At 35.4% G+C, this 25,860-nt stretch overlaps 3 protein-coding genes across 3 annotated transcripts; 2 read left to right on the top strand and 1 right to left on the bottom strand.

The window, feature by feature from the left end:
* Positions 1–1,369: 1,369 nt before the first annotated feature.
* Positions 1,370–20,626, bottom strand: LOC106716618 (titin homolog). The gene is made up of 19 exons (XM_045683802.1): positions 20,352–20,626; positions 19,918–20,059; positions 19,345–19,464; positions 18,780–18,944; positions 16,285–17,452; positions 15,882–16,019; positions 15,599–15,805; positions 14,105–14,329; positions 8,462–8,576; positions 8,251–8,392; positions 7,208–7,767; positions 6,555–6,980; positions 5,824–5,968; positions 5,366–5,552; positions 4,361–4,503; positions 3,629–3,704; positions 3,173–3,269; positions 2,192–2,396; positions 1,370–1,579 (listed from the first exon to the last, which is right to left on the bottom strand). The coding sequence occupies exons 1-19, from the start codon at positions 20,421–20,423 to the stop codon at positions 1,512–1,514; spliced, it is 4,401 nt and encodes a 1,466-aa protein (XP_045539758.1). The 5' UTR covers positions 20,424–20,626; the 3' UTR covers positions 1,370–1,511.
* Positions 20,627–21,592: 966 nt separating this feature from the next.
* Positions 21,593–24,338, top strand: LOC106716801. The gene is made up of 5 exons (XM_014510417.2): positions 21,593–21,863; positions 22,313–22,485; positions 22,659–22,840; positions 23,315–23,768; positions 24,225–24,338. The coding sequence occupies exons 1-5, from the start codon at positions 21,772–21,774 to the stop codon at positions 24,290–24,292; spliced, it is 969 nt and encodes a 322-aa protein (XP_014365903.2). The 5' UTR covers positions 21,593–21,771; the 3' UTR covers positions 24,293–24,338.
* A 328-nt stretch (positions 24,339–24,666) lies between these two features.
* On the top strand, positions 24,667–25,368 carry LOC106716819 (protein lethal(2)essential for life). The gene has a single exon (XM_014510440.2). It carries the CDS (start codon positions 24,796–24,798, stop codon positions 25,213–25,215), a length of 420 nt encoding a protein of 139 aa, XP_014365926.2. The 5' UTR covers positions 24,667–24,795; the 3' UTR covers positions 25,216–25,368.
* Positions 25,369–25,860: the final 492 nt, after the last annotated feature.

Here is a 25,860-nt window from a genome sequence, read left to right as displayed (position 1 = left end):
TATAATGTACTTATTGATTATTGATAAATACTTCAAGTTTATTAAACAAATATAGTCTACGATGTAACGAATTGATTTTGGAATTTTTTCTCTATGAGCAATAGCGCAGCGCGAGCGCGGCGCGGGCGTGCGCGTGCGCGTGCGTGTGACGTCACGTGCGCGTGCTCGTGACGTCACGTGCGCGTGCGTGTGACGTGACGTGCGCGTGCGCCGCGGCCGCGAGGTGCTCGCGCGGCTCACATAGGCGACGTAGGATCGCAGCAGTGGCATTTTCAAGTTATAAAGTAAGACATGTAAAGGACTTAGTGAGAAGTCGGACGCGCCCGAGAGCGGCAAACCGCTCGCCGCCCACTTGTTTTTAGTAATAAATAATAATAATAAAGTCAAACGATTTAGCGAATCGGCAATGTTCAATTTTGTATAGAACGTTTCATAGTAGAGGTATTGAGAGTTGTTACGTTGTGTTTTGTGAGGCCGCCCTCTGGAGGCTATACCAAACTATAAAACGATCTTGTAAGTAATTAAGTATTAGCTTGGAAATCAATAAAGCCTTTTTAAAAAAAGTTAACGATGAAAAGTATTCAAGGTTCACAATGTTTAAATATTTGTTACGGTTTCAGTGATAGAGAGGTCATTGTATCGTTTTGTATGTTGATATATTCGCTATATTTTCGTTTATTCGTTACCACGTGTTTCCCGATGAAAGACATAATGATTTAGGAGTGTAGAGGAGCAGAGCAGAGCAGAGCAGAGCAGTGCAGCAGCCGCCTGCAACAACCACTTGTTTTGACATGACAGTCTGCCACTAACCATTTTAGATCATAAGTCCCATTGTTGTATTTTTCGTCTCACAATAAATGAAAATCTATTTTATTGTTTTTAAACTTGTTGTTTTATTTATAAAATATCCCCAAGTACTTCGTTAAACGATAGAATTGTTTCTGTATATAACTATCGTCAGCCATCTCATTATTTTGACAAAACAGAGAACAATATATGTTTTTAATCTCAGAAAACAAAGAAAAGACATAATTTATGAATTAATCTTTTTATTTTAACCTTAAAAAATAACATTTAATATTTACACTTTAGCCTTAAAAGTAATAAAAGACAAAATAAAAATTCTATGACAGAATAAAAATAATTATGATCCTTGAACTTTTATCTCATTCCACTTCCAAGTTGACACCAACGTAAATAATCGTATCTCAAAAGTATGCCCACAAATTATATAAATTAACTTTGTTAGTTTGAAAGAGAAAGATACCAAGAAATTTAATGTTTCATTTTATCGCATATCTTTTACATTTGACCTAATTATTATTGTTTAAAAATCTCCATTTGAACAATTATAATTATTTACGTTGAAACCATTGAAATATGCACTTTCTTTTAAACGAATTTTTTATGTGTTCAAAGCACTTTCTCTAATTTTATTTATAAATTCCGTTACAAATCTGTACTCAAGGTATCAGTTTATATTTGAGCAACAATATGGAGGTGGCCGGATGTTAGGGGAACCTGATGAGAGCTGGCGGAGGCTCCGATGGTATAAACAATGGTAACGTCACATTCGGATCTGAAAGTAAAGAAAAAATATAATATTTTTGACACTAAATACAGTAATTTCTAATACAACTAATTGTGTAGTAAAAATATCACTAGATGGCGATATATGTTACTAGATGTAAAATTGCAGCAGTTCTCTCACGATGTCTTACAACACTTTGAGGAGTATCTCCACAAGATGTATGGATCTTTAGAGTTCTTTATTCATACAAGGGTATAAGGTGACGTCCGCTAGGTCCCTTTTCCTCTATTCTATGAATGAGGCATACTTTTAACAGTGGTAGATGACAACAACATCTGCTGCATGAATGGACCTTGACTGGTGAAATACCACGACCACACAGAAAACAGGCGTCAAGTGGAAATCATTCCGCGTTTCGTCTGATGAGTGTGTGCCGGAGGTATAACTTTAGTCCTCTTTCCCTTCCTACCCTTTTCTTATAAAGATAGAATAGGAAGGGGAAATATTCTTTTCCTGTGCATTCCGTCTTCTGTCGCAGACAATGCATTTGCAATTGCTGATATCTACTGGCAGCGGTCTCTTCACAATTTCGGCGAATTGAACTGACTCCTTGCTCATTTATCACCTTATGATATAAAATATTAGATGAAAAGTCCTCACCCAGTTTGCGTAGTGCGGGGGGTAGTGTGAGTGTGGGGTGTGTGTGATGCTGACGCAGCAGATGTAGAGGTGGCGGGGGCGCAGTTCTGGGTGGTGGTGAGCCAGGTGGTGGTGGTGGTGGAGGCAGAGCATCCCACAGCGGCACGTGGTCAGGGTGCGCGGCGGGACACGGCCAGGCGCAGCCCGCGCGCTTCACCTTGCGTCTCTGTACATATAATATTCTTATTTAATATATGTTATTTTAGTTTTATAACTATTTTCCTATTTTTTACATCTTACTAATCTTATAAATGCGAATGTTTAGATGGATGTTTGTTTGAAGGTATCTCCGGAACGGATCTTGATAAAATTTGACACAGATATAGAACATAGTATAAAAGAACACATAGGCTACTTATTAAGATTTTTTTTAATTCTGCGCGGATAAAGTCGCGGGCGATAGATAGTACACTAATAAACTCTTCTGTATATGGAGTTATCCATTAATTATGTCACACGTTAAGCAGTAGAGAGGAAATCGACGAAGTGTTTCGAGAGGTGAGGAGTGATCCCAAATTTTGTTACATCACACTTTTTAAAATATGATAATTGAAAAAAGAATATTATTGATTTGAAATCGAAGTAAAAAAATAATTTACGAACAGTTTTTAATTTCATTATTTTCTGTTCAAATGTAAAATTGCAAAATATGTGATAACACATTAGGTAGGGGGAGGGGTGGGGGGTGTCACTAATGTAACAAGGACGGGTGAAGGGTCAAAAAATCATGAGGTTTATAACATTATTTGTGGATGTCCTCCTCCCTATTGTGATTTCTACAATTTTGATATAAATAAACTTATGTCGCAGTTTAGACAAATCAGTCATGGAACAGTTGTCTGACAACTTTACCTATCTCGTAACAATTTGGGTACTATGACATCAAACAGCGGAGGGTATTTGCAATTACTTGTATAAAACATACTTTAGATATGAACTGACCTTCTTAACGGGAGGTTCCTCCACATCAGAGTCTTGTCCTGGTTTGTATCCATCAGCAAAACTGACTCGCTTACCACCGCGACCCGCCTCACCCGACCTGGACATGTTCATATATTTATATTTTTAAAATAAGTAGACTGTGCCGCACGCAGAGTTGTTATTTGATAACTAAGGAAGATCCTTAATATATATTTCTCATACTAAATAGACTGGGGTCTTTGGGATTGTTGGGTATCGTGAAGTTACGGAAAATCGAGCCCTTACAACAGACCCTTAGGGTCCTTCTTATTAATTTAAATAGGTATTTATAAGGTAACTATAAGTGATATAAATACCACAGTCAATCATTAATAGTTTATTAAAGGAGAGCCTTAGGTTTTTTACGTACACTAAAGCACAGCTAAAGTAACACTTAAATAACTGATTGTGGAATTATTAAAAAAAAAGTATACGAACACGATGAGTATTCCTTTCTCGGGCGCATCTTTGTCAGGGTCAGGAGGTGAATCTTCTTTAGCCACCTCGCCCAGTACTGAAATATGGGAAAATTACAAATAAATATTGTTTAATATAAATGTTTATAAAATCTTGTACATCGACCTCCACGTGTGTAGAAAGTATTCATTTTTTTATATTATAAGGTGGCAAACGAGCAAATGGCCACATGAATTCGCCGAAATGGCGACCGTTGCCTATAGACATCCGCAAATTCAGACGCGTTGCCTACCTTTAATCAACGGAGAAGGGGACGCACATAAAGAGGATCTATCTTTTTCCACCTTCCACTTCCCCTTTCCTAATAAAAAAAGAGTGGGAAGGGAAAGAGGACTAAAATTAGGCCTCGGACACCACACTCATCAGACTGTACTTGGAATTACTTCCACTTGTCGTCTGTCTTCTGTGAGGTCGTGGTATTTCACTGAGCGAGGACAATTCCTGCAAATGTTGTTGTTGCTGACGTCTACCACAGTTCTTTAACGATGCTATATTTTTCTTAACAAATATATTTATAAATTTGATATCGGGACGGCGCGGGATCGGAGAAAGTGGAGACTTTTGTTGTCGGAGGCCAAGGCCCACTTTGGGTCTCTGCGTCACCCTAGTTAGTTAGTTTAGTTAAATTTGATAAAGATAGACAATAAATTAGGGTTAATTTTAGTATTATTTCCTTTCATGTAGGTAACTCACCGGTATTCTTGAGCGCGTGGTCTATCCTGGCGTCCAGAGTGCTGAGTCTTGCTGCATCTTGCTGCTTGTGCGCATCAGAGAAGCAGTCGCCGTACTGCAGTCTGTCTGAAGCACCGTACATATCCATGTACGCTTCGTCATACCTGAAAACAGTTCCTGATTAATAAATAAAACTTTTTTTTTATACGAAACGCAATATAGAAAGCAGCAATATCTCTGAAATACAATAAAAATTTAAAATTTCTATAAAATATTAATTGGTGGCTTTAAAAAGCAAACTTTTTGTCAAACTTTACATTTATATATGTATTTATTAACCAACGTGCTATGATTTGTTGTATGGATGTAGAAGAACATAGAGAGAGGTGTGCCAGGACCGCGCCAAATGTCTAAAATATTCCCAAACAAAATTTCATCCCCTATTTTTATTTAGCACCCTTGAGGGTAACATTTTTTCACAAGTTGAATTTCATATTTATTTATATCAAATTAGCTGCCTTAAAAATAAGTTTCAAGCTTCTAACTGCAAAAATGACGATAATTCCATACAAACTTTCACCCCCACTTTCAACCCCTTACAACCCCTTTTCGCGTTAAAATATAGCCTATGTCCTTTCTCAGGCTCTAGACTATCTGTGTACAAAATTTCATTTAAATCGGTTCAGTAGTATTGGCGTGAAAGCGAGACACACAGACAGACAGAGTTACTTTCGCATTTATAATATTAGTAAGGAAGTAAGTATTGTTTGTAATCCAAATTGTTAGCTTTAGAAACTGTTTGTTGTTACATGTTTAATTATTTCAAAAAAATGTAGTACCTCATGCACTATTCCAGGCATTCTGATCTTGTCTGAGATGAATTTCATAAAAATCTGTCTGTCACTTTCGTCATATTTGTGATGTTTGTTGAATAGTTGGATCAAATTTGTCAAACATGTTTGTAAGTTTCAACCAATATGTCAAATTACAACTTGTAGATACAGATGTATTGACATATAGACTTACCCATTAGTTATACCAGTAGCCGTGTCTGTGCGATTAGCAAGGCTCTGTATTTTGTATACAGGTTGTGGCGATGGCAGAGTTGTTGGCTGTTGTTGAATTTGTTGTTGTTGTTGTGATGTTGGTACTTCGATCTGCGCGCTCTCACTCCCACCAGTTAGTACAATATTCACCTCTCCTGGTTTTAAACCTGTTGTTAATTTAAATTATGTAAACTAAATTACGCACTACATAGTTACACTAATACGAACTATGAAAATAGCTAATTTCTCATTTAATCCTACTTTCTCTTGTACTTTTACTAAGCATAAAAAATATCTAGACTAGAATCAAACGAAACTACAGTTAAAGGTTACCAGCAAACTGATTTAACTCTTTGTATACAGTGAGAGATTTTAATTTCCTACCCATTTCTCCTGATCTGAATGTGAAGTGAATTTAATATAAAAAAGTCAACGTACCCCATCTGGAAGGTCTATCTGGGGGTGGGTGTTCTCGTGGTGGTGCGAGACCTGGTCGCCAGTCGCACTTGATCTCCCCGCGGCTGCGCACGCGCACCACAGTCTCTATGCGCTGCTCACCTCCCACTGAAGGTGGGGATGCTTGCTGGAATTACAAGTAAATATATATTATCTTGTATAAATGACAGTATACAAATGTCATACAATTCTAATAATCTTACTAATATTGTAAATGTGAATGTTTTGATGTATGTATGGATGGATGGATGGATTAATGTCTGTTACAAAGTATCTCCTGAACGCCTCAACGGATCTTGATGAAATTTGACACAGATGTAGAACATAGTCTAGAACAGTGTTTCCCAGAGTGGGCGATAACGCCCCCTTGGGTGCGTTTAAAACCTAGGAGGGGGCGATAAGGGGCTAAAAAATGGGGGGCATTGAAATTAATTAAAGTAATGAAATTGTGGTTTTTAAGTTTTAGGGCTGAATAAAAATTAGGGGGCTCTGAAATATAATTTAACCGCGGCCAGAGTCGCGGGCAACATTTAGTTAAATATGAACAAACTATAAGCTAAGTAGGTATGGTATACAGTTAGTCGTTTTTTTTTTACTTTTATTTAAATAACCTATAAAAAGTTTTTTAGTTATTTTTTAACTATAGAAAAAATATATAAACATATATTATATGATTATTTCATATTTTAGACAGTAAAATAAAAAAAACGTACCTGACTGGCGACGTCACTTTGGTAAGCCATAGCTAAATGTTCGTACATTTCGTAATTATCTTGTTGATAGGTTTCATGATTCTCCTCGCACTCAACAACCGACTCTATTTGCTTTGTATAAAGTCCACTTTGGCTCGCACTGATCACATCATTGAAACTATAGTTTGAATTTTGTGAGGAGGGTCTCAAATGGCTATCATCCTTTTCGTAAGTCTTCACGCTGCATACTGACTCTTGGGATGAACAGAGAGACATATTTGATTCGTCCATTACTGGTTTTATTTGACACCTTTGTGGTATTGGTGAAATTGTTGGTATCACTTCTATATTAGATACTGTTTCCACTGGTGGTATGTTTTGTGGTATCAAATTTGGTGATGTTTCAGGTATTTTCACTGGTGAAGGTGTTTCGTTAACTTGTGATTCCTAGAAAAAAAAAAAGTATAAAAGGGTGTTGTCGTAGCCCAAATTCCTCTTTCCCTTCCCACCCTTTTCTTATAATGACCGTCCCCTCCTCCGTCGATTAAAAATAGGTAACAGATCTGTAGTCTATGGGCTCTCTTCGCTATTTCAGCGAATTCAGTTAACCGCATGCTCATTTGCCACCTTATGAAAACAAAAAAAACTACTAAATCTATCTATTTAAAAATTACCTTTATTTCGATTTGTTCTTTTACCTCTTCATCAATAACTTCTGTTATTTTAGGAACATTTGCATCGTCATCTTTTGATATAATTTGATCCTTTTCTTTTTCTTTGACGTTCTTCTGACTTTCTGGTACTTTCGGTGATAGAGGATATTCTTCTGGAACTTCCTTCTTTATATGTATATTATTACCAACGAAATCATTCTGTAATTCTTTAACATTTATTATTTCTCTTGGTTTCTGTTGTTTTCTTGGTGAGAAGTTGATTAAAGTTTTGGTCTTTTCATCGTCAGTTAGACGTTCTGTTTTAATATTATTTAATATATTAACGTCAAATAACTCTTCGCTTTGAGCGGAATCTGATGTGGATGTCTTTCTTTTACGTTTCTTCTCTTTCTTCTTCTTACTTTCTGCTTTCTTCTTGGCTTTCTTCTGTGATTCATCAGTGCTGCTTTCACTACTAGAAGATGACGAACTACTTGTAGATTCTTCTTTCTTTTTTCGTTTCAAATTCTTCTTTTTTTTCTGCAGTATTTTCTTTTTGATCTTTTTGACATTTTTTCTACCTGCGGAATAAAATGTTTTTTTTTAATTTTCGCTAAGGAGTCTATTATATAGAAACCTTTGACTGCTGATTAAAATAGATTAATAAAAAAAGACTGAGAAATATTGCGAAAAACACTTTCTCCACCAAATATATTTTTGCTATTAATCATCATCATCAGTCTCGTCATGAGGGGGCTAGTAATCTACCCTAAGTTAGTGGTGACTAGGCCATAGTCAACCATATTGGCCCAGTGCGGGTTGACTTATACAATAACATTACATGGCTGATTCATCATCATCATCATCAGCTCACTATACGTCCCCACCGAGGGGCTCGGAGCCTACCCCAAGTTAGGGGTGACTAGGTCATAGTCATAGCTGATTCGAACCCAGGAAATGCTGATTACAAGTCAAGTGCTTAACCCCTGAGCCACCGACGCACACTCGCTTGTTATTAACAAAATTAATTAAATAATGTGTCACAACAATACAATAAATCTTACCGCTATCGTCGTCTTCTGATTCATCGATTCTCTCAATTTTACTCTGCTTTTTCTTTTTCTTCTCCTTTTCTTTTAATTTCTTTAAAATCTTTTTTCCGATACGACGTTTCTTTGCCGATTTAGATTTAGTTTTCTTAAGAGCCTGTAAATTATTCATTACATTAGATGCAATTAACTACAAATTTTAATTTTCGGATCAGAATATACTAACTTTCTTTTTTAAGATCTTTTTTCTTTTTTTCGCATCCGGTTCACTCTCCGATGAAAGGCTGGATAAAGAACGCTTACGTTTTCGGAGTTTTTCTTTATCGATTTTAATTTTTTTACTGAAAAAATAATAACCGTAGTATCAATTAACAGAAAAGCTAAACGTTTCAAATATTACGATATCTAGTGCCGGTTAATTGGTGCCGGAATTATTGTACAGTAATAAACCTATTGCCATCCCTTTTATTTACCTTCAAAATATTAAGATATAATATATTTTTGTCCTGAAATGTCAGTAGAAATTCACTATTACTTGGTGTCATTACGTCTTAAAAAATGAATGTCGTAAATAACATATATTTTTGAATAAAAAAAATCTTACCTTTCAATAACATTATTAGCTAAAATATTCCTTAAACTTTCCACAAAATAAACATTCATTATGATTTAAACAAAGCTTTGATTCACTAAACAACTAATAGATTTAGAACAATTTGTAAACAATGCTAAGAAGGTTTCGTTACACGTCTTGTATCTATTCCGTAAATTAATAATCTACCCTCATTTATTTCAACTAAAAATACATAATATTCACATGGCTCATGAAAATATTGAACATAAAACTACCTTCTTACAACTAATAGATTGATTCCAAATGATGTCGTAACATATCGACGCTGGAAAGCATAAACGCTGTAACCCTTGAAATCGCGAATATGTTTTTCACATGTTAATAATTTCAACCATTATCAAACTATAATGATTTTATTATAGGTTAGCACAAACTACACAACATTGCTAAATACCGCATGCTTGTAGGCGTATCAGATCACGAGTTATCATTTTTTGGCTCTCCTGTAAAGTTCATACTGTTAGAGACAAAAATCAACACTGTGCCGGTGTATCGGCGCAGCACTAGACATGTCAAATATCAACGCTTACGTCGCCTCACTACAGCTATCTGTCACTTGTTTTTGGGAACTTTAGCGCGCAATACGCTCGAAAGGATCTTGACTAATAATTCTCTAAAAGTTCAGAAGAGGGATATTACCCAAACTCACAAAGTGATTTTGTTGCATAAAAGAATCGTATTGTTTACCGGAGAGTAAGATTTTTAAAATTTGTAAGGATATTGAGAACTTCGAGTAAATGGTAAACTTAAAACGCACACCAGCGTGAAAATCTTCATATTTGGTGAGATTGTTCCTTGTTTCTAATTATCTGTACCAAAGTATTTACTGATTTCTTAATTTGGTGATTTCTAAAAGACTTAAAAACATTTTCCTAAAGTCTGTAATCGTACAATCATAAAGTCATATTACGAAAATTGTTTTATTAACAGACCATGAAAAGACCATTGGCTTGAAAACACAAAATCAAGATTTGTTGTGTTTATTTCTATTTTAATGTTTGATTTAAAGGTTTGGTTTTATGTTTGGTTTTATGGTTTGTCAAGACACAAAAGTTTGTGTAAAATATTATAAGTGCCTTTCATTTTAAAACAAGGTATGATTTATGTTGAGACACAAAAGTGGTATGTAAAATAATATGAATCATACATTTATTATTAAGATTATAATTTGGTTAATAGATAAAAGTTTTGTGTAGAATATTTAAATATACTGTTGGCTTTAAGACAGTACTTTTAAAGACTACAGGTTATGTTATAATTTAACAGGATAATTAAAAATACTTTTCTATATTTTAAGACACACAAAGAGGAATAAAGAGAAAAGACAGTCAAATTGAGGTATTAAAGGAGTTGGTACAAAAACTAAAATACAAGACAGTGGTGTATTATGTGGAATATAATTTTGAAGTTGTGACAAATATGCATGAAAAGATGTTACAATGCAATTGCATGGCAAAGATAACTTTGCCAAAATATGAATGGAGGACCCCATGTATTCATTATGTCAGTTGATGACAAATTTAATTCAAGTGTTTCCATTTGTTAAGAACAGTAGTAGTAGTTCAGACTAGGGAACATGCCAATTGAGTTAAACCAAAGGGTGAGGATTCAGTAAAATTTTATTATGACAAACTTGGGATTGGCATGTCACATGTCATGTAATATGACAGATAGCATGATTGTTCAAGCCATTATTGGTATAAGCTGCCGGATGTCCTGGCATGGATACTTATTCAATTTGTACTGCGGTAAGATCAAACCAACATTTATTATATTTTTAGTGTTGATGTTTAATAAGACAAGATCAGGTTTTTCAATTAATTTAAAGAATTTTCCTAACAACTGAAATTGAGAATATAGATCAGTTTATTAGTGAGGGTCTGGTAAAGCAGAGTTGTGATAAAATTAAAGCCATTACCTGAGTCAGATGGATATCATTATGTCTTAAGTCATTGATGTCCTTTCTAAGTTCAGTTTATTTTAATTTGTGTGTCACCAGGATACTTCTGAATTAAAACTTGATTTTATTGTTTGGTATGTCATGACATGCTTGCCCTACATGGTCATGTGATGAATGTTATAGATCCACAAAGATACTTGGTGTTTGAGATGACAAGAGAAATCGTGTAGATCGAGTTACCGCCTAAGGGTCCGAACCTGCGCATATCGCGAGAAGCGCGCGATTGAAGCGCGTGTCGCGAGCAGCGCGCGATCGAAGCGCGTGTCGCGAGCAGCGCGCGATCGAAGCGCGTGTCGCGAGCAGCGCGCGATCGAAGCGCGTGTCGCGAGCAGCGCGCGATTGAAGCGCGTGTGGAGAGCAGCGCGCGATTAAAGCGCGTGTCGAGAGCAGCGCGCCATTGAAGCGCGTGTCGCGAGCAGCGCGCGATTGAAGCGCGTGTCGCGAGCAGCGCGCGATCGAAGCGCGTGTCGCGAGCAGCGCGCGATCGAAGCGCGTGTCGCGAGCAGCGCGCCATTGAAGCGCGTGTCGAGAGCAGCGCGCCATTGAAGCGCGTGTCGAGAGCAGCGCGCGATTGAAGCGCGTGTGGAGAGCAGCGCGCGATTGAAGCGCGTGTCGAGAGCAGCGCGCCATTGAAGCGCGTGTCGCGAGCAGCGCGCCATTGAAGCGCGTGTCGCGAGCAACGCGCCATTGAAGCGCGTGTCGCGAGCAGCGCGCCATTGAAGCGCGTGTCGCGAGCAACGCGCCATTGAAGCGCGTGTCGAGAGCAGCGCGCCTGAGCGGTGCCTGTCTACAATCAGCGCGCCTGAGCGGTGCCAGTTTACGATCAGCGCGCCTGAGCGACGCCTGTCTACAATCAGCGCGCCTGAGCGGTGCCAGTTTACGATCAGCGCGCCTGAGCGGTGCCTGTCTACAATCAGCGCGCCTGAGCGGTGCCAGTTTACGATCAGCGCGCCTGAGCGGTGCCTGTCTACAATCAGCGCGCCTGAGCGGTGCCTGTTTACGATCAGCGCGCCTGAGCGGTGCCTGTCTACAATCAGCGCGCCTGAGCGGTGCCTGTCTACAATCAGCGCGCCTGAGCGGGGCCTGTCTACAATCAGCGCGCCTGAGCGGTGCCTGTCTACAATCAGCGCGCCTGAGCGGTGCCTGTCTACAATCAGCGCGCCTGAGCGGTGCCTGTCTACAATCAGCGCGCCTGAGCGGTGCCTGTTTACGATCAGCGCGCCTGAGCGGTGCCTGTCTACAATCAGCGCGCCTGAGCGGTGCCTGTCTACAATCAGCGCGCCTGAGCGGTGCCTGTCTACAATCAGCGCGCCTGAGCGGGGCCTGTCTACAATCAGCGCGCCTGAGCGGTGCCTGTTTACAATCAGCGCACCAGTGAAACGCGTGTGGTGAGCAGTGCGCTTGTAAAGTGCCTGTCGTTAGCAGTGGCGCTTGTGGAGCGCCTGTCGCGAGCAACGGCGCTTGTGGAGCACCCGTCGCGAGTAGTACGCTCGTGAAGTGCCTGTCGCGAGCAGGCCGAGGCCGCGAACCTGTGGAGAGTCTTGATGTATAGATGTCATGGAGTACAGGGTACGCGGAATGCCAGGTATTTGACATGGTAGTAAAAAATAATAATAATGATAACTTTTATTTCAGACTCATGATCGATATAAAAAAAAAAAAAAGAAAATCAAAGATTGCCTATGGGGCGTATGATTAATAAAACTTTTATTTCAGACACATGATTGATAAAAGAAAATCAAAGATTGCCTATGGGGCGTATGTTTAGCCTCCGGGCGTATATGTTGCCTCCGGGCGTATGTTTTGCCTATGGGGCGTATGATTAATAAAACTTTTATTTCAGACACATGATTGATAAAAGAAAATCAAAGATTGCCTATGGGGCGTATGTTTAGCCTCAGGGCGTATATGTTGCCTCCGGGCGTATGTTTTGCCTATGGGGCGTATGATTAATAAAACTTTTATTTCAGACACATGATTGATAAAAGAAAATCAAAGATTGCCTATGGGGCGTATGTTTAGCCTCAGGGCGTATATGTTGCCTCCGGGCGTATGTTTTGCCTATGGGGCGTATGATTAATAAAACTTTTATTTCAGACACATGATTGATAAAAGAAAATCAAAGATTGCCTATGGGGCGTATGTTTAGCCTCCGGGCGTATGTTTAATAACAATTATTATTAGTTTTATTTCAGATACATGGTTGATACAAAATGTGCTATATGTTTTGCCTACAGGGCTAAGTTGTGCCTACGGGGCTAAGTTGTGCCTACGGGGCTATATGTTTGCCTATGGGGCTATATGTTTGCCTCCGGGCTGTGTTTTGCCTACGGGGCTAAATGTTTTGCCTACGGGGCTAAGTTGTGCCTACGGGGCTATATGTTTTGCCTACGGGGCTATATGTTTTGCCTAAGGGGCTATATGTTTTGCCTACGGGGCTATATGTTTTGCCTACGGGGCTAAGTTGTGCCTACGGGGCTATATGTTTGCCTACGGGGCTATATGTTTTGCCTACGGGGCTGTATGTTTGCCTACGGGGCTATATGTTTGCCTACGGGGCTATATTTTCTGCCTACGGGGCTGATTTGCTTTTAGGTCCTTTTTCTTGGAGGTGTTCTGGCTCTTCATGGCGCTTGGGACAGCGTGTAAAACGATGCAGCAAGGATCAATACTCCTTCGAGGACGAAGGAAATGCAGGATGGCCGAACTGTTAGAGACAAAAATCAACACTGTGCCGGTGTATCGGCGCAGCACTAGACATGTCAAATATCAACGCTTACGTCGCCTCACTACAGCTATCTGTCACTTGTTTTTGGGAACTTTAGCGCGCAATACGCTCGAAAGGATCTTGACTAATGATTTTCTAAAAATACTTTCAGGGTTACAGCGTTTACGCTTTCCAGCGTCGATATAGACTTAACATATACAGTTTAATTCAACATAATCTGTTAAGTTTTTTTTAATTTACAATATTTCAGATTATGTATTAGCAAGAAAAAATCAACTTTCTGGCGCAAATAGCAAAATAATTAAAGATGAATAATCTACTTTTATTAGGATGGTGTTTTTATGGAAGATATTAAGGAATCGAACTTCAGAGTCCAGTAAAATTTGGATCCATTGAAGGCGAAATAAGGAATACTAAGGGATAAGACTTAAAAAAAATAATTGAATTATTTAAACATAAATTATGTCATCAAATAAGCCTTATTTTTACTATAAAGCGATTTTTGTAATGGCGTACAAAGTATATGCAATAAATTTAAAATTTTTACCTCTTTTCAATTTCTTCTTCTATATCCGATTCCTGACTCCAACCCTCGCTGCTTAGTTGTTTCATCTTTTTCACAGAACTTCCTTCCTCCTTCTTCTTCTTAGCTTCAATCTCCTTCTCAACTTCTACATCTTTCTTCTTCTTCCTGACATCTTCTTTCACCGGTGTTGTGCTGCGAGGTGTTTCATTCCTAGTTTCCACTTCTGGCCATACCGCTTTCATAAACCTATTGCATTCATAGAAAATAACATAGGAATGTAATTTTCAAATAGTCTGAACAGAAAAAAATCTTGTCACGGAAGTGCCAAAATCGCCTTTTATATTTCAATAGAAAGTAATTCAATGTCTAAATATTTCACTTAAAAATTAAATCTAGTAAAATACTAGATTTAATATACATCCTCTCTGATATAAGATTAAATATTTTTGATATGTCTTTTCGTCTATTTTTTAACACATCAAATATAAAATTACATCGCAAATGCATCGTAATTAAATAATACACTTTGACAACTTGATAACAATCAACAATGTCAATGTCTTAGCAACGAATTTATTCTTTTTTAATAAAATTGGTATTGACATTACAAAATACTAGTTAAATAGGTTTTCTATTTTTCGATTAGGTCATACATTCCATTCCATATGAATGTATTAATATACTAGTTGCCGCGCGCGACTCTGTTCGGGCGGAATTAAAAAAAAAAACTTAGTAAGTAGACTATGTTTTCTTTCAGACTATGTTCTACATCTGTGCCAAATTACATCAAGATCCGTTGAGCTGTTTGGGAGATACCTTTGAAGAAACATCCATCCATCCATATAAACTTTCGCTTTAATAATAATTAGTAAGATGATGAAGACTTAAAAAATAATGGACATTCAATTTATATCCTACAAGCTTTTACCTGCGACTCCGTCCGCGCGGAATAAAAAAAAATGCACACAAGATAAAAAAGTTCGTATGTCCGTCTCCTAGTTCTAAGGTCCCCATCAATTTTCAGCTAAATCAGTTCGACCGATCTTGAGTTATAAATAGAGTAACTAACACGACTTTCTTTTATATATCGACGCTGGAAAGCGTAAACGCTGTAACCCCGAAAGTATGAACTTTACAGGAGAGCCAAAAAATGATAACTCGTGAGCTGATACGCCTACAAGCATGCGGTATTTAGCAATGTTGTGTAGTTTGTGCTAACCTATAATAAAATCATTATAGTTTGATAATGGTTGAAATTATTAACATGTGAAAAACATATTCGCGATTTCAAGGGTTACAGCGTTTATGCTTTCCAGCGTCGATATATAGATATTTGAAAATCTGTATTCTTTGTCTACCGAGAGAAGGTGTATAGTGTGTAATGTCGTTACAATTGTATACGAACACTATCGTTATTTATAACTTCTTAACAAAAAAGAGGGAGATATTGTTGTTATACAGGTGTCACGAAAGTGGAGATTCTTCAAACATGTAATATAAAGTATTTCCACTGACCTCTGATACTCTCTATCGAGTAACACTTCTTCACTTCTCAGTGGAGTATTGGATCTTCGTCTGTCACTGTCTTGTGTACACACCTCGGTCTGACTGATGTCATCTCCCTCCCACTCGTTGGAGACAGGTACAGTGTGCGTCTCTGTCAGACAGAGATGGGGACGGGGGTACCAGTTGCGGGATTTTGATGCAGGCGCGTCTGGGATTCTAGATATGTATTATAGAATTTAAAAAAAAAACTTAATCACTTAAATGTTTATAAAATAAAGTAGTTCCTACTTACTGGTCACACCCGTACACTCTATCAACAAGGTTCATTTTACACATGTTCAGTTCTTCATAAACAACACCGCGATCTTTTACACAGTTACACAACTTGGGGTTCTCGGTGTACCACAATTTCGGTTCTGTACGAGTTTCTCTGCAAAATTAATTCTATATGAAAAACAAATTGTAATCAAATCTACCCACCAGCCTAATATGAAGGATGACGAAGTCCTTATACATTAGAAATTCTTTTTTAAAGTAATTACACTAAAGAATGAATGTGAAATTATGACAGATTTTAATTAAAAAAAAAAACTCTGATTTTAAAATATGGTCGAATTTGGACTAATGAGAGACCACTAGTGTAGGAGGCATTAAGAAATAGAAAGGACATACTCATAAATTCGAGTAAAATTTACCTATAACATTTGTTCTTGTCGTGTCTAAATAAAATAGGTTGACAAATCTTTAGCACAAAACTCCAAGTCTCCAACGAATTGACAGTCGATTTCGACATTTTCACTTCCATGGATTCTTCCAAATCTTTCTCTATCGATAGACGGAAACTATCCATAGATTTGTATCCACTCTCAGTCGTATCACTCGTTTTATATCCACTTTCACTAGAACGATATCCATCTGAATAATCGCTTCTTTGACTCTGTTGATATTTCATTTTGTCATCTAACTCCGGAGTTATTGATAGTCTAGGATCCGACTCCTGTACATGTGTTTCTTCTTTTATAGGAGAGTCATATTCGACCAAACCTTTATCCTGACTCATATCATCACTCATATCTTCCTGTTTTATCTCATTTATAATAGATTCTAAAAATGTATCATCGTTTCCATCCATTGTCGTATCTTTAGATATATCTTGGTCATAGTCTTCAGACTTCAAATCCGTTGGAGAATATATAGAGAGATCTTTAGATTTCAGCCCGTACTTTTCTTTTCCAGATTCAATATCAAACATATCCAAGATTTCATCATCATTTGGATCTATTTCAAATTTGAACGAGTCTATAACAGGTTGTAATTTCTCCATTTTTATTGGTCGTATTGGACTATCTCTTGTAAATTCTTTCAATTTGTCTTGTTTTTTTAAAACACTGTCTCGTACTTGTTCAGTGATAGCTTTCGCATATTTAGTATCTGTTTGATGTTTTATTATATTCTTAGCAGTTTTATCTTCAACTCTGGGACTTGATGCCTTTTCTTCATTATCTAGTGACCAACTATCGCAAACTAAATAATCATTTAAGTTAACGTTAGTCTCTTTTTCATCTTTTTTAGCATCTTCTTTTTCTTTTTCTTTCCCTTTTTCCTTATCTTTATATTTATATCTATCTCTCTCTTCGCGTCTGTAATCAGAGTGTCGTCGATTCTCATATCTATCGCTTCTTTTCTTCTCTTTGTCGAAATCTTTGTCCCGAAAATCCACAACTTTATTTTTCTCTTCCTCTTTTTTACGTTGAAAAGGATTATCGTAGTCCGGTAATAACTTTTGATAGTCAAATTTGTATTTTCTACCTTCATCTCTGGCTTTCTTTGCTTCTTTAATGATTTCGTCTACTTTTGCTGGATCTAAAAATAACAGAATACATTACAAGTATTATTTTTAATAAATAAAAACATAAACTATTGTACTTACAATATTATACCACTAATTAAACACTACTTTATACTAATACTAATATAACATTCTGGAAGATATAATAAAAAAAAAAACATATACTAGCAACTAAAATTACATTATATACCTACATGCAAACATATAATATAGATCAGAGATGACGAACCAATGGCACGCAACACTATATTTTAGGCACGTCAAAGATCATTGCACTATGAAACAAGTATTAAGTATTAATTATATATGAGGAGCGATATATTGATACCTCCGCTACAGAATAATGACAAAGTCAAAATTATTTGATGGCTGGTTTGTCTTCAATAAACATTAAATGGCAATTAGATATAAAAAGGTTTGTCACCTCTGATGTAGATCATTTTACTTTGGAATATCCACAATATTGTAATTTATACGATTTGATTCGAAATAAATTATATGTATACTTAGATTTATTTAAGATCTAAATAAAATATTGCCAATAAATTTATAATATAATACAATCTATGTCAAATACAAAATTACTCATAACATCTTATCCGACTTACTGGTTTTCTTTTTGTTTCTTTTCACATTACCTTTGTTGTTCTTCCAATTGTATAATCGAAATCTGCTACCTACATGCACACATAAACAAAAAATAATAGAAGCACAAATAAAACACACTAATAAGGTACATAAAATATAACAAAAAAACAAATACCAATGGAGCTTGCAACACTAAAGAATAATAATTTATATACATATTATGTACTTGTTAAATTTTATTTTAACACCTATATTTTATATACTAACAAAGTTTTTCTTTTAAAATTTCGATCGACTTATAACTTGGTATATAATTTTTGGAAAAATAAGGTTATGTGTTTCACAAGTTTATTTAAGTGAATATTAGATACATCGTATTTTATTTATAACTAGCTTTTACCCGCGACTTTGTCCACGCGGAAAAAAAAATGCACACAAGGTGCATAAAAAAGGTTTTATGTCCGTCTCCTAATTCTAAGCTACCTCCACATCAATTACCAACTAAATCAGTTTGACCGATCTTGAGTTATAAATAGTGTAACTAACACAACTTTCTTTTATATATATAGATAATAAAACTAACATGGGCTATCTATCAAGATGTTTCTAATAAAAAAAAATTAAGAATCCAAAATAAGCCCTATTACATTTAGCAACAGTTAAAAACATAAAAAAAAAAAAACTAGGTGTATATACAAAAACACAGTGCAAATAGCATTCAACATTAGAAAATTTTATTTATTATAAACTTACCTAGAAAATGTTTTATAGGTGGCATGGCTTTAGTCGGCATGGCTTTCTCACTTGTTGACGTGGGGCAAATCAAACCTAACGGTATACCTAATTCCACTAACTCCATCTTACGTTTCATATCTTCTATTTCCGCTAATGTCTTCTTCTGAAGATCAATATATGAATCTGTAACAAAAAAGGTATTAGTTATTGAAAACTGTAGACATATTCATTTTAGATTTAATACAATAATCCTTTATTAAAAAGATTAAAATTATAAAAAAGGTAATAAAGTGGTATAAAACATAAATCTTACTAATATTATAAATGCTTAATGTTTAGATAAACGGATGTTTGTTTGAATGTATCTCAAGATTTACTGCATAGATCTCAGTAAAATTTGGGATAGATGTAGAACTAAATTATTCAAACTTTCGTGAGACATTATCACAAAAGTTTCTATATAAGTTAGATGTAGAACATAGCCTGGAAGAACACATAGGCTACTAATTAAGTTTACTTAATTCCACATGGACAGAGTTGTGGGCAACAGCTAGTTAAAAAATAAATGGATAATATTTAATACCTGTTAAAGGTCTTTTATTAGAGCCTGGTTTGGGAGGTCTCGGCAGTTTCTTTTGCTCATCGTCCACCTTTGGTGTTGAAGGTTTTGCCCCACTTAACTTTCCAATTAGTACTGTTGTATCTATAAAAAAAAGGGACGTTGATGAAAAAATAAATTTTAAGTTAAATCACATTACATCACAAGACAACCTTGGCCTAGTGTGAAGATGTGTGAAGATTTTGTCTTAGAAATAAGCACTTTTTCTTAGTTTCTTAAAAATACAAGTAGAATTTATAGGTTTTCATAATTTTATTTGTATTTTAAAATATGCTACACAAATCTTTAGTGTACATAAATTTGTAACAGTTTTGGTGTTTATAAAATGTAAATAAGTCCTCTATCATTATAAGATTGTCACAAATCTTGGTGGCTTGGAACAATGTTCAAAAACCTATGCAGAACACAATGATAGGTGTAAAAGGATGCTGTGGAGGGCTCTGTGCAGCAAGCAGTGGCCATAAGCCACCAAGATATTTGAAGAAATGAACAGCAATTGTATTCTTACAATTGCTGTAATTATAAAATTATACATACGTCCAGTGCTTGAAGGCTTTGGAACAATTATAGGTGCTATGGGAGTCTTCTTCTGAATAGAAAAGGCTCTCAGCCTCTTCTTTGCATTTTCAACTCCTTTGGATAATATTGGCTTGATCTCAGTTGTTGCCGGTTTTGTAGCCTTAAAGACATAAGAAAGCAAATTATGTCAATGAAATTAAACAAATTAGGATGTGATTGCTTACCTAGAGTCCTCAACTTGGTAGAACGTAAGTTAGAACTCTTAAAAAAATATAAATAAGCTGTATTTGAACTTTGTCAGTAATAAAAACTTCAATATTCTAAAGTAAATCTCAATGGTTAATGAAATCACAAAACATGACAGGCAGGTAAAGGTTCATAATAAATTCATACCATTTTACCGCCATTGCGCTTATATATTTTTAACAGTAATTGTCCAATCAATTCCTTACCGCAGGCGCATTACTTGATGCATCAATCGATTGGTTATTGCTACAAGGTCCTGACTGCTCCGTGGTTTCCATGCTGCATTAGTTGTTAAAGCTTGTACAAAGACGACTGTATTTCTTAAACCTAAAGATTAAAATTCAACTTTATATATATAAACTTGAAACACATGACTATTCCTCAAATTTATGCACTTGTCGGTTTTTAGCGTTTTATTTAGGTGTGAATTTCCCATATATAACAAATTAAACAAACTTGTCAATCTCAATTGACAATCAAATCAAGCTGTCTTAGGGTGTGTTCCGATATGCACTGCGACCACTGTAGAGTGTGACGTCAATGCAGTATACTGTGAAGCCGTTCCTTTATAGCCAGTTATACTGGTTACGATTTAAAACGGAACGCAATCTCGTATACTGTCAGCCGCATTTTTTGACGCAACATTCATATGAGTGTATTCAAGTTTTCTAGTACATAAAAAAAACTGTTTTGGAGTACTGTCAATTTAAAATTTTTTTAATTAATATTAATTATAAATTTAATTTATAATGTAATAAAAATAAGTACTTTTTCATAAAAAAGAATATGTTTTTCATTATCAACACAGTCTAATAAGGTTAATTTTTGCAATTCTTCCATTGTTTTATTTATTAATCCAAACTAATTACAGAACTTTAACATTTTCTGATTAAACTGTAGCTTTGTTTATAAGATGTCAGGCACTCGGGTGGTTTTGACTGATCACGTGATCAAAGTACTGCGAGTACCTTACCTCGAAAACGCCAGTGCTCACAGTAGAATATGGCGGCGATTTATGACGTCATATATTTCCCTAGGGTACTGCGGCAGTATACTGGCAGTCCATAACGGAACGAATATTTCTACAGTGATAGCACTATGCAGTGCTCGCAGTGTATATCGGAACATACCCATTATCAACAGTTTTGCAGTTTTGATATCTGACAAAGAGCTTGTAAAAGAGTAGACACCATTTGTATAAAACTAAGAATAATATAATTTGTATGTATACTAAACGTGTCTTTTGGTTGCCTAATAATTTAATAACATGCTGAATAATATTAATTTTCGTTCAGGCTTTCGATTTATCTAACCAGCTTTTAAAATATAGCAATAATAACTCCGAAAACAATTTTGACCATAATAAATAAAAATAAAACAATTTTGACAATTTGACATTTGCTATTTCGCTAAGGCTAGGTGCCAAGTTTTCTTTTGCATTTTTAACATAGTAAATTGTAAGAAGAGTTATAAAAAGCGTAAAGAGTATTTCCACAATCTATTTTCATTTACGCATTATTAAATCAAGATTTAAATTTATCGGTTGCCAAAGTTTTTATTCTTACTTCCAACGGCAGCCATCGATAAGTTTATTGTTTACATTACTATTTTAGTAAGTTTATAGACATGGTGAACTATTGTTGTGTACAAGGATGCGGTCGCAATAGCAGAATAAATAAACATTTAAATTTCTACAACTTGCCGAAAGAAAGGCATCGGTAAGTGATAACCAGCAAATGAAACTTCAAAAGTTCACAACATTGTAATTTGCATTTTGCAAGTTTGCAACATTGCTAGTTTGAAATGTAATAGCTATAATTACTAGCTTTGAATATTTAAAATGTTGGTTAAAATGTAGATTCCATTGAGCCGTTCCAGAGATACCTTTAAACAAAAATCCATCCATACATATAAACATTCTCATCTATATATATAAAAGAAAGTCGTGTTAGTTACACTATTTATAACTCAAGAACGGTTGAATTGATTTAGCTGAAAATTGATGGGGGAGCTTAGAACTAGGAGACGGACATAGGATCTCTTTTTATCTTGTGTGCATTTTTTTTTATTCCGTCGCGGACGAAGTCGCGGGTAAAAGCTAGTTTATAATATTGGTAAGAAGTAAGATTAACATTCAACAAATTAACAACAAACAAAATTATTTCAGGCAGATAGAGTGGCTGAAGGCAGCTCAAAGGGAGGACTTAATAAAGAAAAATGAAGATAAAATAGTGTCGCCCCGTTTCTGTTCTCGCCATTTCCCTCCAGCCAGTATTAAAAATCGAAATCTGAGTCCTGATGCAGTACCCACTCTGTATCTCCCGGGTAGCTGGGATTATGGTATGAATTTGTAGAAATTGACTTTAAAATCAAGCCAGTTTATCTTTTAATTTCAATGTCAAATTTTAAATTGGATTAAGACCTTTGTGACTTATTTAAATTATATTTATACTTGTAAAATGTTGTACCATTTAAGCTAGATATTTGATGTCTTTATCACATTATCATTTCAGATAATTCTGAACCTATCCCACCGGTGCACATCGACATAATCTGCGACAACTGTAGCAAACCTATAACTGGTTTCCGCTACAAATGTGTCAATTGTGATGACTTTGATCTGTGCCAGAAATGTGAGATGTTGGAGGCGCACTCACACCATTTCATGTTACGGATGCCACAGCCTTTGAAATTTGTGAGTATTTTCAATTACAGTATTGTGTTACCATAATTGCTTTATACTATGATATATTTACTATTTACACTATGATTTCTTAAATAATTGAACGAGCAAAGATACGACTGTGCATTGAACTTATAACAGTTTGTTCTGATGTATGTCAAAGTTAAATTGTTTAAACTTTCGTGAGCCATAGTAATAAATTAATTAAGAACGGCTTAACTCACGTAAGATTTTCCGGTGACGGCACCAAATAGTTTTGGATCTGTCGGGGGTCCATCTTCAGAGCGAGTGTTTACTTTGAGGACTTCGCGGTCGTGTCTCGCACTCGTGCGAGTTAAGCCGTTCTTAATTAATTTATGTTAAAGTTTGTTAGTTAGTGCTTTTGTTCTATTTATGAAGTGAATTACCTGTTTTGTTTCTGAAAATTCAATTTCTTTGACACATTTTTTATAAGAAATTTTAATGTACTTAATTATTTAATTATAGAAACTAGCAGACAATCTTATAAAGAAATGGAGGCATCTCTTCAAGAAAGCACATGTCACACCTAGTTCAGAGGACAATTTAGAAGATAACATCTCCAGTGATGATGAACCAATAACAAAATATGCAAACAACTATGATAGTGGGATTGATTTGTCCGAAGATGTGAAACTAAAAATACGAAAAGAAATACATCGGACTTTAAAACTACATCCTGAAAATGTTCAAAACAAAAATGCATCAACTAGTAAAAAAAGGAGTAATGATGATATTGAAAGTTTTAATAAACGAAGGACAATGGAAGCACCTCTGGATGATGATGACGGGGAATATCTTATTGTTGGCAATAATGCTCCTGATGTAGTGTTTGCAGATGTCAATGAAATAAAAGATGAAGAGATTGTTGAAACAAATAATGAAAATGAACTGTCAGCGTGCTTTGCTTCTATGTTACCAAGTATGGATTTGATTTAATATACTAATACCTGCCTCTAAGGCATTGTTCATTGTTCTAAGTTTTTACTTGCTATGGTTTTAAACTAAAAATAAACGGCTAACACTTACGTAATTTATCCATTGTTGTGGCTGACTAGTGTGGAGTCCATCGGGGGCTCAGGGTGAGCGGGACTGGTATTATCACAAGGTCACGGCCTGTGTCTCGCTCAGTGAGATTTTTAGTTTACTTAAAAGTTTTATATAATTTAATTGCTATGGTTTATCAATATGTAATAACAATTAACCTAATTTTATTACTTCAAAGTATTATCCATTTAACCTTAAGTCTTGATCTGATACATGTCATAAAGTATTACACTTTTAGGTTAAAGCTATATAAGTTGTATAAACACAAACGTCGACTTTACCCTTAAAATAATGTTTTAAAATGTTAATAAAACATTGTAACTTTTTTCAGATAATGATTCTCCCGTTGTGCTGGTTCAGATAAGTGATGATATATCTCAGTTGATGATTTTAAAATAATCCAACAAACAGAAACCATTATTATTTTGAGAATTAGGTTACAAAATATATGTAATCTAAACATAATTCCAATAAAAAAAAATCTGTTCAATACTGACATCCTATGACATAATTATGTATATTACGATTAAGTTTTAATATATTATTAATATGGCAAACAAGCGCAATTATATGTTGCGATATTTTAGTATATTTTTTTAAATAAAAATGTTTCAAATACCCAACGGAGAACTTTATTTATATCATTTAATTGACATTCCTACTAATTACTACCAAAAGTTTCTGTAACTTACTTGTTGAAATGGACTATATTAACTGCCATCTATTTTATAATGAATGAAATCAACAAGTTCAATAAAAAGCCGTATAATCTGTGGCACAGTTCAAAGTATAATCAGATATCAGCTGTGCCGTGTTGTTTATCAAAATAATAACTTGCGTTAAAGATTTTTTTACATTTTTATTCCTGTTCGTGAATTTTCTGGAACTCGTAAGTTTTAAAAATGTCACTGTGGCCCTCCAGCCAAAATTTATTTGGTGATGAAGTGGTTTTACGATCTATAGATTGGCTTGAAAACTTTCCTTGGAGAAATGAGAGTTCCGTGAATGCAGAAAGAGATAAGTTTGAGATTTGTATGCGTTTAAATGATTTTAAACCTGAAGATATAACAATAAAGACGGCGGATGGATACATTGTAGTTAAAGGGCAACATGAAGAAAAGAAAGACGAGTATGGGTTTGTTTCGAGGCAATTTGTTCGCCGGTATGCTTTGCCTGAAGGATGTCGCCCAGAAAGTGTAGAGTCAAAAGTCTCTCCAAATGGAGTTCTTACTATAACAGCGGCACGACAACCTGTTATCAAACGTGATATTGTTATACCAGTCACCCACGAGGGCTCGAGTAATCCTAAATCAAAACTGTAAACTTTACCCTTTTTTGGTTTAATTGGTAAAAGATAAACTTTCCAACTTTTGGTGGTATTGGTGTTTTCTGGCTGAGGAATTGTTACTTTATCTTTTAGCATTTGTCATTTTAAGCAATTGTTACTTCGTTATGTTGAAATAAACTTTTTTAAATAGACAGTGTTTTATTTTACGGCTTAAAATAATGGCAAACAATGTTTTTGTTTTCGATAAAACCATTAAGATTAACATGTCATATTTTTCTAATCTTTTCTATCCTTTCTTTTAAAAAGATCAACAAGAGATGCTTAATAAAAGAATTATAGAACTTGTTTATAAAATCGTACAATTATATGATGATCTTTTTCTTGAATTACAATTTACGTCAAGATAAAAGGATGTGATATTATTGTAAGCATAATATTAGTTACTTTTAAATATATATAATGCACATGTGTTTTATAATCTCGCGACCGTGAAAAGGTTAGATAACTTGTTGATACGACACCGGTCATTTTAATGCAAATGTCTAAACCAGTAATCATTTTTATAAATTATAAAAATTATTATTCAACCAAATATGAGATTGTGTGCTCGAAATATATTTCAATATTATTTTGAAGATTTAGATAACAATAACGATAGTAAAGTCCTGCTAATTAGTAA

Source organism: Papilio machaon, chromosome 23 (assembly GCF_912999745.1).
Source record: "Papilio machaon chromosome 23, ilPapMach1.1, whole genome shotgun sequence".
NCBI lineage: Eukaryota > Metazoa > Arthropoda > Insecta > Lepidoptera > Papilionidae > Papilio > Papilio machaon.
This window is presented reverse-complemented; position numbering and strand designations above follow the sequence as displayed.